Below are 12,350 nucleotides of genomic sequence, written 5' to 3'. Positions count from 1 at the left end.
TAGTAGGGTGGCACAAGAAAATTATTAGCAAAATAAAGGAAAGAATTGTTTCAAGTCAGGACATTTTTTGTGTGGGGGTGGGAAGACGGGGGTTTTTATCATGCAGATTACCTCACTAGTGCAGATCAAGAAATTTCAGATTGACTGTTAAGTTCTTGAGAGAGGCTGAAACTGTGATTAAGTTTTGGTTTGCTGTGGTGGGTATGGGTGGAGAGGAAGGATTCCACTGGGGGCTTTTTCCCTTTTTAAAACAACGTCAAAAAATAACATGATTCTATAGATGGGAAGAGAGTGTCCACAGAATACCTTCCCGGTATATGGCATACTGCTGATGCACCTTATTTCCGGGATACATTTTGGAGTGTTTGTGAATGGCTTTGAATAATGCTTAGAAAATAATGTCTTGAGCCTTACTATCAGTCAATAAAGACTTCATACAATGCCTGAGGTGTGCCGTGCTTGAGAGCAGATTTAGCATGGAGGGAAATACAGTATTTCCACTATCTCCCAAGCCTATCTAGGTAACTACTAAAAAGTCAGACAAATATCCCATCCCTCCTGCCTGAAGGGCCACTGGGGGAGATAAACAGGCAGCTCCAAATGGCGCCCTGATCCAGCAAAAGGTATCAAGAACGGCCCTCTTAGAGGTGTTACTAATCCGCTATTAGAAAATGAGTAGGTAAGTGCAAGGAGAGGGAAATGGCATCGCCGATGGGCCAGAAAACCCTTCAGCCCCTAGTCAAGCAATGCCCTTGGAGCACATCAAGGCCTAGGCTGGATGAAAAAAAAGAGGAACGGAAAAAAGAAAGTGCATTTTATCCTCCACCACGCGGCACGCGCACGACCATTACTTTAGAGGTTTGGAGGGTTTGTAGCTCTTGTCCAACAAAATACGGTTAGCGAACCCTGCAAGACTTTTCAGCAAAGCCCATCTTCCTCCCTAAACCACCACCTCCAGTCCACACACCCGAGGCACTGCCCTCACTGCGCAGGTGCCAAGTAGGACCTCTGAAGCCTCCAAGAGAGAGCGCTAGTAGTTCCGGGTTTCACTAGGGCTCCCCTCTAGCCGCAAGCTTCTGTTTCTCCACTGCTCTCCGTTGTAGAGTGGCGTCCGAGCTTAGAGCCCGGCCGGGGGCGGGCCTTCCGGGAGAAGGGCGGGCCTTCCGGGAGAGGGGCCCGCGGGAGAGGAAGGTCGCGCGTAGGTAAGGATGTCTGGGAGCTTTAGGGGGGGTTCCGTAAGTGTGCGATTCCGGCGATCGTGGGAGAGGTTCTGCGAGGGTCTCCAGCCTTGTAGAGTTGCCAAGAATAAGACGATTCGATTTCATTATTAACCAGCTCGGTGGTTTCACACCGTCCAACAGACAAGTTGGCCTTTTCCTGCGTAAATGGGGGAATTTACCAAACGAAGGACTCTAGCGTAGTTGCCTCTCTGACACAGTTACTGTCTTTCTGATTAGGTAGCGTGCAAGGCTCGGTTTGTCAGCTCATCCGGCGGTATTCTGTACCGTCACTTTGTGTGGGGATGCAGATTAATTTTGTTGCCAGTTGAAAGAAAAATATTTGCGGGACGCCTGGCTGGCTCATTCCGAAGAGCATGCGACTCTTGACCTTGGGCGTCTTGAGTTCCAGCCCCACCTTGGGTATGGAAATTATTAAAAAAAAAAACAAAAAAACAAAAAAAAATTGGGGAATACTCTAAGGATACAAGCGTCCGCTGACTTGACACCTGCTTCCATCACAAGCAGGCGTGATCCAGTCATTTGCAGGGGGTTGGTGGCGTTTTTGTTGAACTGAATAAAGCGGACTGACGTTCAGAGCGTTCGTGTCCCTACGACCCAGTGACAGTCTGTACCAGGTTTTAAAAATAATAAAGCATCGTATTTAGTTTTGTGAAACACGTGTGAAGAACGTATGTGGGTTCCCTGAGACCTGATGATTATTAGGGCCACCACTGTGCCACGAGTATGCGTGTCAGCCTCGAAACACATGAGGTAGTAACTTAAGTGGTAGATGAGAAAACGGAGGCAAAGGATACCTACTACTGCAGACACGAAACGGCCATCAAAGCTCAGAGGCAAGATTCCAAATGGCTTTTCTACTGCAAAGCTGGTGCTCTCCAGTAACCAGTGGTTTTGAGAAAATGATGAAAACTCTCCCCAGCAGAATTTACGCACACACATTCAACATACACTTTTAAAGTTCGACGGGATTCATCCCGCTAAGGGATACCCAGGTTAAGAACTCCTGTACTTCATCTGCCCTTTTCAAAGAAAAAAAAAAAAAAAAAGCAAACCTAATCCCAAGCCAGTTACTGACCTTAATTTATTTTTTTATAAAATTTTTTTAGTGTTTATTTATATTTGAGAGAGACCGTACGCAGTCAGGGGAGGGGCAGAGAGAGGAGACTGAATCTGAAGCAGGCTCCAGGCTCTGTTAGTAGCACAGAGCCTGATGTGGGGCTCGAACCCACTAGCCCTGAGATTGCAACCTGAGCTGAAGTGGGACGCTTAACCTACTGAGCCACCCAGGGTGCCCCCAAAACCTGAACTCTTAAATGCATCAAACCTATCAAAAAGATCAGTGAGACTTGCCCCTTTATGCTAGAGTAAAAATATAGGAATTTTCTTGTGTGGGCTTAACATGTCTTGCTCCAGTACATTTGAACATATATATGTATATATTTTTTTTTCCTTAGCATTTTCCACTCCAGTTAATTTTTCTTCATGGTACTGTTTACTTTAGATTTCATTTAAGGAAAAATGATGTTTTTAAGTTTTTAAGTGACTATTTTATACTTGCTGGAATGGCTTCATGCAAATAAAAATCTTGACCTGTAAGTTATTTGCCTTTTCCTTTATTGTCTTTAAAATAATATTTTTATTTGTAACATAAAATTGAAAGATTCTGTAAGGAGGCATACTAGGATCCTAAAAAAATCCTAAGTAAGGCTTTCCAGTTAAAAAAAAAAAAAAAAGAAAAAATTTAAAGCCAGTAAAAAGTGACAATTTACCAGTCCTAGAACCAGTATTTATGGACAACAGAACTGTGTAGCTGTTTTAGCCTATGTTAAAAAAAAGAACAGCATACCAGGTCACCTGGGTGGCTCAGTCAGTTAAGCCTCTGACTATTTTGGCTCAGGTCATGATCTCATGGTTCAGGAGTTCGAACCCCACATTGGGTTCTGTGCTGACAATATGGAGCCTACTTGGGATTCTCTCTCCCTCTCTCTGCTTCTCACCCGCCCCCCGGCTCGCTCGCTTTCACGGTCAAAGTAAATAAATAAACTTTTTTGAGAGAGAGAGGGCACAAGTGAGTGAGGGGCAGATAGAATCCCATGAGGGGCAAAGAGGGGGGTTGAGGAGAGAGAAGCGGGGCTCACCCAAAGCAAGGCTTGTGTTGTTTTGTTTTGTTTTTACCCAGAGTGGGTCTCGAGCTCACCCATTGTGGAACTCTAACCCATGAACCATGAGATCATGACCTGAGCCGAAGTCTGATGCTTAAGGACTGAGCCACCAGGCGCCCATAAATAAATAAAGTTAAAACAAAACAGAGCGTACCAAGCTCCTATGCCATTCTTCATCAGAGACATATGTCTGCTCTGTGGAAGGAGACTACAGAGCAGTAATTGATAATTGTTATAATCATTTTCCGTTTTCTTCTTTTCAGCAAATGGATCTTTATTTCTAGTAAGGGATTCAGGTTGGAAGAGGCTTATTCCCTTTCTCCATCATAAAAGTTTTAGGACTTGGATTTTGTGGTATAGCCGTGTCCCAATGGATTCTAATGAGACTTCTTTGCCATTTATGTCTCCCAGTAATTTCCTACATTACAAAGTGGGCCTGGAGATAACTTAGCATCCTATGATGGCTTCAGTGATCACTCTCCTTAGGGGTCCCTTCCTCCTTGCTGCCTTTCAAGTTACTGAGCTGCTGGTCCCCTCCCCTGCATGTCTCTGGCTGTCAGTTTTTGTAAGTGAGGATGTCATTCCAGGGAGATAGCAGTTTAACTGCATGAAGTGTGTAGCTCTTTTTTTAAGGTATCTCCTTTTTGCATGGTTAAATGAGGACAAGGAATAGGAGCACCTGGCTGGCTCAGTCAGACCATGTGACTCTTGGTCTTGGCGTCATGAGCATGAGTCCCACATCAGGTGTAAAGATTACCTAAAAATAAAATCTTAAAAAATAAATAGGGGCACCTGGGTGGCTCAGTTGGTTAAGCATCCAACTTCAGCTCAGGTCATGATCTCACGGTTGGTGAATTCCAGCCCCACATGGGGCGCTGCACTGACAGCGAGAAGCCTGCTTAGGATATTCTCTCTCTCTCTCTCTCTCTCTCTCTCTCTCTCTCTCTCTCTCTCCCTCCCTCCCTCTCCCTCTCCTTCTCCCTCTCCCTCTCCCTCCCTCCCCTCTCCCTCTCCCCCCTTCTCTCTCTCTCTGCCCCTCCCCTGTTCACGCACAGTGTTTCAAAGATAAGCATTAAATAAGGACAAAGAATAAATAATTGTGTCTGATTAGATCATACGAGCACCAAACTTAAAAACACATTTAGATTTTTTTTTTCTTTTTTTAAGTAACTATTTACTGTCACAGTCTTAGTTATTTCTCACAGTAGCCCCGCAAGCTTTGTTTTCCAAAAAGGAAACTCAGATTTAGAAAATAAGTAACTGTTAAAATGACCCAGCTAATAAATGGTAGAGCCAGGATGCAAACCTAGGCCTCAGGACTCCATGCTGCATCTTCATTTAAAAATAAAGCGATGGGGGGGGGGGGGGGGGGCGCCTGGACAGCTGTCGGTTACATACCAGACTCTTGATTTAGGCTCAGGTCATGATCGGGTGGTTGGTGAGATTGAGCTCCACATAGGGCTGTTTGCTGACAGTGTGGAGCTTGCTTGGGATTCTCTGTTTCCCACTCTGCCCCTCCCCCGCTCACCCTGTCTCCAAAATAAACATTAAAAAAAGAAAAAAAGCAATGGAATTCGGAACATTATCTGTCTGAAAACATTGTAACAAAACAATAGTTCCCTGGCCATCAAATAATTGGTTGTGGAAATACTGTGCACTTGCAGAAGAAATTTATTCTAATGCCATAATAGCAGTTAAGCAAAACAAAGCAAAGGTGATTAAGAAACCGTTTGTTTTAGTTTTTTTTTTAAATCTGATGTTCAGAAAAAGATAACTTTAAAGAGGAAAGGTAAAGCATGCAAAGAAACTTTGTAGCCTCTGAAGACCACTATGGAGTCTGCAAGGCCGTTAGAGGTTTACAGCACTGATTTATTACGATTTCATATTTATACATTGAACTGTTAATGCCTTTTTTTCTCACTGATGAAAATATAACTTTACCCCTAACAAGCCAACCCAACCCAACCCACTCCCATTCACACAACTCTAAGAGTTGAGAGAGAAGTGACAGGAAATGGAAAAAGCAAGGTTTGCATGGGATCCCCAGGTTGGAGGGGCAGAGAAGAGACCCTAGATCCAATGGTTCTCCCATTGCTGGCCTTCAGATGGCACTATTGGCCCAGGTTTGCTTGGTTGGTGTTAAACGATTGGTAACTGGTTTGAGATCCACATTCTGCAATTGTTCTGAGGTCAGCCTCTGCTCTTTCAATGGGTCTTGAAATGGACAAGAAAAATTCCTTAATTTAAACTGGTTTTGGGTTTTTTTTCTTTTCTTGCAAGTTATTTTGAAATTTACTGGGCACTATTCTTGTTTAGAGGGTGTTTTTTTTTTTTTTTTTTTAAGATTTTACTTTATATTTTGAGTAAACTCCACATGCTTCATTGACTGAGCCAGCCAGGCCCTCTAGGAAATATTTCTGTTTTCTATATTTTTTCCCAATTGGTTTTTCAAGATAGGTTTATGCCTTTTTTCTGTTTGGATATCAACTCCTTTTCACCCCCACCAGACTGTCCCCCAGGACAGTTTCTTAGCAAAGATTCTCCTCTCTCTCCAAATTTCACAGTAACTAGCACCATCAGCCACCAGGAAGCTCTGCATCTGGCCTAGGATGGGATGGGATGGCTATTCTACCAGCAATGTTCTTGATTCTTAGGTATCGCCTATTAATTTTTGACATATATTAGCTGAAATTTCTTCATATTACGGATAGCATCTTTCTACCTCTTTCAACATTCGATGTACTGTTTTCAGTTAATAAGAAGTTAGCTGGTGTGCACTGAGGCAGAGTATATAAGACGGAAGATAAGACAGATAACCTTATAACCCGTAAGTCCTTCCTTTCAGGAATAAAATGAATCTTAAGAGCCGTTGGGTTTATTTCTATAAGACTACTGTCTCTGTTTTGTTTTTTTCCCCGAATGGCTCTCAGTCTCTAGGCAGAATTCAATCCAGCAACCTAGAGGCTAAATGACCTCATAACTCATTAGCAGTTCTCAGAGCCATCTGGAGCCCTTGAGGAGAACAGTGTTCAAAGGGCTGATAATAAAGACAACAGGATAATTATTTCTCTGCCATGATTAAACCTTTAGATGGCAAGCAGTCAGCATTTTTATTCTGCAGATTGCTGAGGTGGGTGTTTTCTGAAGGTATAATAACAATGCTGTGGTAGGATAACTCATTTGCCTGTCCTCATCTAGCCTACAAACAGGTAAGCTGTCAGTAAATAACAAAACAGTTCACTGTAAAAAGTTCACTAGAGCAAGGTAATAGAATGGAAATCCCAAATGTAAAAATTAGAAATGTAAATAAAGCATGCAAAGGAAACAACCATTCGGACTGTGGACATTTCCCAACTCCAAGGCATGTCCTGTCGGCCACATGACATGCACCTGTGGCCTGCTGGTTTCATTTTCTAAAGTGCTCACTGGTTAATCTTAGAATTTCATACACTAACCTGTTGATGTTTCTTCTCATTTTCTGTAGGGACCCTTGCTCCTTGCTGCTCAGGAAATGTCTTCACTTTCAGAATATGCCTTGCGCATGAGTCGTCTCAGTGCCCGGCTCTTCGGTGAAGTTGCCAGGCCCACTGATTCCAAATCCATGAAAGTGGTGAAGCTCTTCAGTGAGCAACCGTTAGCCAAGAGGAAGGAGACTTACGACTGGTATCCAAATCACAACACTTACTTCGCACTCATGGGGACGCTACGTTTTCTTGGCCTCTATAGGTAATGGCAAAAAAGCACAAAGAGTAACTTGTAAGAGATTATTCTAGGAGATCAGAAAAGGAAAAAGTTAGTTTTTTTATCCTAATAGTTTTTTGGCTCTTATAAAAGTGCTCAGGTTGTTCAAAAGGCACAGTTTTGGGGGGAAAGGATTTTAAAATACTCAACAATGGTCACACCAGAAAAAAAAAAAAAAGGAAACATGCACTTAGTGGAAGACATATTTTAATTATGTCTAAACCTGGATAAACTGACTGGATATTGAGCTACAGAAATGTTTAATTATTAATTTAAGAGCACTTTAAAGGGATGCGGAGGAAAACTGATGCAAATTCTGCAGAAGAACCCCCCCCCCCCCCCCCCCGTCCCCGCAGGACGCCAGAGCTGCAGGTTCTAATTGGTCAGATGAAGAGAGGCCCTGCCTGCAGCCGATCCCCTTCCTAGCGAGTTTATGGGAGCCTTCTTTCTTTCCTAGTGACAGTTTTTTTGCAGTTCTTATTTCCTTCTACCTTCTTCTGGCATTTAAAAAAATTTTTTTAGTGTTTATTTTTGAGAGAGGGAGAGAGCACGCATGAGTGAGGGAAGGGCAGGGAGAGGGAGACAGGATCCAAAGCGGGCTTCTTTGGACCACAGAGCCCGATGTAGGGCTCGAACCCACAAACTGCAAGATCATGACCTAAGCTGATGTCAGAGGCTTAAGTGACAGAGCCACCCAGGTGCCCCCTTTTCTAATGTTTATTTATTTTTGGCATTTTTAGTTTGTACACTTTTTTATATATTAATTTGATCTTAAAAAAAGTTGTAGTTCACCTTTAAGAGTAATGTGCGGATTGCACAGGCTCTTAATACCATGTGTTTCATATTTGTGTATGTATAGGTACTTGGGACTATGTATTGCTCTAGAAAGAAAAGAGATCAAATGCCTATGTGATCATTTTCTTTAAAAGAGAGCCTTAATTACCAAGTTAATACATGCTCATTATAAAAGAATTCAAACAGTGTGTAATTGTGTAAAGTTAAAATCTACCTTTTTTTCATGCTTATTTATTTATTTTGAGAGACAGGGAGCAGGGGAGGGGCAGAGGGGGGGGGAAGAGAGAGAGGGAGGGAGAGAGAGAGGGAGGGGGGGGAGAGAGAGAGAGAGAGAGAGAGAGAGAGAGAGAGAGAGAATATGAATCCCAAGCAGGCTCTGTGCTGTTAGCACAGAGCCCTACTCGGAGCTTGATCTCATGAATCGTGAGATCATGACCTAAGCTGAAATCAAGAGTCAGATGCTTAACTAAGTCACCCAGGCCCCCCCCCCCACCTTTTTTTTTAATGTAAAATAAATCTACTTTTTGGAGTGCCTGGCTGGCTCAGTCAGAGCATGTGATTCTTGATCTTGGGGGTCATAAGTTTGAGCCCCATGTTGGGTGTAGAGATTACCTAAAAGTAAAATCTTTTAAAAATAAATAAATCGGGGCGCCTGGGTGGCGCAGTCGGTTAAGCGTCCGATTTCAGCCAGGTCACGATCTCACGGTCCGTGAGTTTGAGCCCCGCGTCGGGCTCTGGGCTGATGGCTCAGAGCCTGGAGCCTGTTTCCGATTCTGTGTCTCCCTCTCTCTCTGCCCCTCCCTCATTCATGCTCTGTCTCTCTCTGTCCCAAAAATAAAATAAAAAAACGTTGAAAAAAAAAATTTTTTTTTAATAAATAAATCTACTCTTTAAGAAAATTTAATATGTTTTAATTGCACATGTCTTAGGGCAGCAGTACAAAAGTTAATTTGGGACTATTTAATACAATAAAATTAATAATTCATTCCAGGTAACTAAAAATTGGTACACTCATCTATACAACAGAAATATTTTTAAGTATCTTCCATGTATAGACACTAAGATGGGCACTAGAGGAATAGCAGTGAACAAAACAGAATAGATTTTCTTAGTTAATATATTAAGAGAGATTATAATCCATGACACATTCTGAATTTCTGGAATTGCTCTGGGACTTTTCTCCCTTGCTATTAGTCTGGGCTCAGAAAATAAAAATTGTATTGTGACCCAAAATAAAATATCACTGGAAGGCAGATCTCCTGAGTAGAAAATTACAACCCATAACAAAGTCATATTCAGCTATTTTAATTTACCTGTTTGGTGCCACTGTACATTTGTTTGAAAAATAAAACCTTGACTATCTTTGGGTATAGGGAAAAAATACTTAGTGGTTAGTTATCCGTGGAAAAGCACAATTCTTTTCATGTATTTGGTCACTGGTTATGGTAAATGGTGCCTCTAATGGAAGACCTCCTGTGGCATCGGGCAGGATGAAACTAGACGATCTTCAATAAAGAAAATATTGCTCAAAGGCCTACAAACGAGGGAGGGCCGCACAGGTTCTCATAAACACTGACTCATTCAGTGACACAGGTGCTTGGGCTGTATCATCACAGAGACAAAGACCCCTGCCTTTGGAGCCTTCCTTCTGGCTGAGGGCTGGCGGGAGTGGAGCAGGGAGGGAAGAAGAGGAGAACAGATGTAGCGGATATGCTACACAGCTGAGTGTGCCGTGGGGGAAAAAATAGTAAAGCCGCCTGAGCAGGATCAAGAATGCTGACAGGGCACGTGGTGGGTGGGGAAAGGATGGGTCACGGTATTAGGACAGTCAAGGTCAGCCTCTTTGAGAAGATGAGGTCTAAGCAGAGACTTAAAGGTAGTGAGTAAGTCAAGTGGGACCTAGGAAAGAACTTTCCAGGCAGAGCAAAGGCCCTGAGGTTGACGTGTACCTGGTATGTTCCAGGGGTAGCATGGGCTATGGAGAGAGCGGTAGGGCCACAGGCAGATCATGAAGGGTTCTGAGGGCCATGACAAGGTCTTGGCTTTTACTCTGGGTGAAATGGGGAACCGTTCATAGGCCTATGAACAGAGGAATGGAGTTTTAAGAAAAGTGAAGAAGACTTTTGAGTTTTAGAGTTTTGAAGAATTACTCTGGCTGCTCTATTGAGAATAGATTATTTGAGGGCAATCATAGTGAATTCCAAATAGCTCAGTTGTGTCCATCCTGTTCATGGAATGAAACTGTGTACCCTAGAAAACCAGTCTATTTTAAAACCACCCTAAGGAGTGAAAAATTGGGCCCAGCAACCTCTCCCCCCCATATTTAATTCATATGCCATTATTATCCACTCTTTACAGATGTGGTACAGAGAGGGAAAAGTCACTTATCCAAAGGCATACAGCTACTAAATGTTAGATGGAGCCGTGATTTAAACCCAGGTTGAAATGGATTCCAGGGGCACCTGGGTGACTCAGTCAGTTGATTGTCCAACTCTTGATTTTGGCTCATGTCATGATCCCACAGTTCATGGGATCCAGCTGCTTGGGATTCTCTCTCTCCTCTCTCTCAACCCCTTTCCAACTTAGGCGCACAAGCTCACGCATGCTCTCTCTCTCAATAAATAAACTTTATAAAGAAAAGAAAAGAAATGGGTTCTAGAACTTACATATTAAAAGGTATTTGATCTTAGAATGCAGACATTTTTCTAGAGTATAGGCCGTCTTACACCCCATCCACATGTCCAAACAGCCCTGGCTTCTTGGTCTCTAAATCTGTCTGTTGACTTGGCTTCCTTCTGCCTGAGCCTTTCCCCAGCAGCCTTTTCGTGTGAATCATCCACGGCCATGAAGGCAGCTTCCTCCAGACCTCTTCTCCTTGTAGGACGTACTGGTTCCTGCAGCTCTCAGGGTCTCTGTGTAGCTATTGAAGCTCATACCCACTTTCTGCTTCCCTCTGTTCAGTCTTAGTGTTACAGGGAAATTTGGGGTAATTATTAGCACTGTATCATAGTTGCATAGGTTTATATGGGCTGGCCTGGGAATTTAACTGTCGCTCATGGGGACACTGTGACTCAGAAGTGAACTTCTGGAACACAACTCATGTATACACTGGGGACTCCCTGTCCTTTCTGTTCACCAGGCTGAGCACATGCCCTGTAGAAGTCAAGGACCGATAACCACAACAGCCTAAGGGAAGAGTGCTACATTGGTGTGCTTTTCCACTCGGGTACAAATACTGGCTCTTTTTCTTTCTCCACTCAGAGATGAGCATCAGGACTTCAAGGAAGAGCAGATGCGTCTAAAGAAGCTTCGTGGCAAAGGGAAACCAAGGAAAGGAGAAGGGAAAAGAGCAGCAAAAAAGAAATAGTGTTGGTCCATCAGGAGAAAAAACTTCTTTCTTAGCAACTGGCAGCAGAAGAAGGTGTATTCATCTTTCCACATCTTGGAGGAGTGGGAGCTTCCTAAACTGAAGATTATTTGGAGGAACACAATCATTTCTGTGTTGAAGTCCAATCCAGTTGAATTGTGACTGGTTTCTGGGACATGTTATAATTCTGCAAAGCTGTTTTGGCCTTGGTTTTTTACTCAGATATTTACCTCTTTCTCTAAAGAAATGATTAAAGAAGGACTCATTTGGGGTGGAAATGGGATGTTGAGAGCACGGGGACAAACTCATTCGATGAGCATCCTTTAGTGTCCTCAGTATCCCTTCTTGCTTCCCCCACTGCACCAGCCCTGAACTCCTCCACCCCTCTGACCGCTCAGCCACCGTCTCCACCACCAAGCTCATCAACTTTAGGTACCTCTCCACCTATTCCTTGGAGACTATCTAATAAGATAGATTTGTGGGACACGGCTGTACCTGCTGAGAGAGTACTGAGTACCTGCTGTATACAATGTACTGGGGCCCTGGTAATACTATGGTTAGCAATAGAAAACTGTCCCTACCTTGTGGAACTTTCAGGCTTGTGGGGAAGACTAAATATTGTATCATTACACAAATGAAATTGTATTAAACGCTACAAAGAAAAATCCAGACTTCTGCGACAGTGTGGATCAATGGATGGCTCAATCCAGAAATAGCAAGAGGCCCAAACTTCAGGTAGTTTCAAGAAGGCCTCTCTAGGCACTCCTGGGTGGCTCAGTTGATCAAGCATCTAACTCCTGATTTCGGCTCGGGTTATGGTTCATGAGTTTGAGCCCCACATCGGGCTCCATGCTGACAGTACAGAGCCTGCTTGAGATTCTCTCTGCCCCTCCCCCCATCTGTCTCTCAAAATAAATAAATAAACTTAAAACAAAACAAAAAAAAAGGCCTCCTTAAAGAGGCCTTGATCTCGGGGTCATGAGTTCAAGCCCCACGTGTGGTGTAGAGTTTACTTAAAATTAAAAATTAAAAAAAAATGGGGGG

General features: G+C 43.2%; 1 protein-coding gene across 1 annotated transcript; it reads left to right on the top strand.

Moving 5' to 3' along the window:
• The first annotated feature begins 1,081 nt into the window (after positions 1-1,081).
• On the top strand, positions 1,082-11,975 carry MRPS33 (mitochondrial ribosomal protein S33). Its single transcript, XM_047851055.1, has 3 exons — positions 1,082-1,202; positions 6,888-7,129; positions 11,201-11,975. Exons 2-3 carry the CDS (start codon positions 6,915-6,917, stop codon positions 11,304-11,306), a joined length of 321 nt encoding a protein of 106 aa, XP_047707011.1. The 5' UTR covers positions 1,082-1,202; positions 6,888-6,914; the 3' UTR covers positions 11,307-11,975.
• Positions 11,976-12,350: the final 375 nt, after the last annotated feature.

This window comes from Prionailurus viverrinus, chromosome A2 (assembly GCF_022837055.1).
Source record: "Prionailurus viverrinus isolate Anna chromosome A2, UM_Priviv_1.0, whole genome shotgun sequence".
Taxonomy (NCBI): Eukaryota; Metazoa; Chordata; class Mammalia; order Carnivora; family Felidae; genus Prionailurus; species Prionailurus viverrinus.
The sequence above is the reverse complement of the archived record's forward strand: the minus strand, read 5'-3'. Positions and strand labels throughout refer to the sequence as shown.